The sequence below is a fragment of the Etheostoma spectabile genome, chromosome 17, assembly GCF_008692095.1.
Source record: "Etheostoma spectabile isolate EspeVRDwgs_2016 chromosome 17, UIUC_Espe_1.0, whole genome shotgun sequence".
NCBI lineage: Eukaryota > Metazoa > Chordata > Actinopteri > Perciformes > Percidae > Etheostoma > Etheostoma spectabile.
The window spans coordinates 16,737,714-16,738,004 of NC_045749.1; the positions used below are offsets into that span (position 1 = coordinate 16,737,714).

General features: G+C 41.6%; 1 protein-coding gene across 1 annotated transcript in view; it reads left to right on the forward strand.

Moving 5' to 3' along the window:
• Positions 1 to 291, forward strand: part of LOC116705482 (uncharacterized) — a 4,036-nt gene that overhangs the window by 788 nt on the left and 2,957 nt on the right. Inside the window, exon 3 of the mRNA XM_032541683.1 lies at positions 219 to 291. This exon is cut by the window's right edge and continues 20 nt beyond it. Coding sequence (XP_032397574.1) covers positions 231 to 291 — 61 coding nt within the window. The 5' untranslated portion in view covers positions 219 to 230. The remainder of the gene's footprint in view (positions 1 to 218) is intronic.

Genomic DNA, 291 nt, shown 5'->3' on the forward strand with positions numbered 1-291 from the left:
TTTTAAAAATATTGCAATATTCTGCGATATAGTATATCAAATTTAGAATCTTTTCTCCAACGTCTAATTTTTCCCAATTTCAAATGATGTTGCTCTGCAGTTTATTGTGGAGGTGGATGCTTCTGACTGGGGGGGTGGGAGCCGTCCTTTCCCAACGCTCCCCCACAGACCAGAAGCTTCACCCTTGTGCCTTCTTTCCAACAAATTGTCTCCCGCAGAAAGAAACTACAATGTTGGAAACCGAGAACTACCATAAAAACTTGGCATTCATCCAATCCACCAAAAGACTCA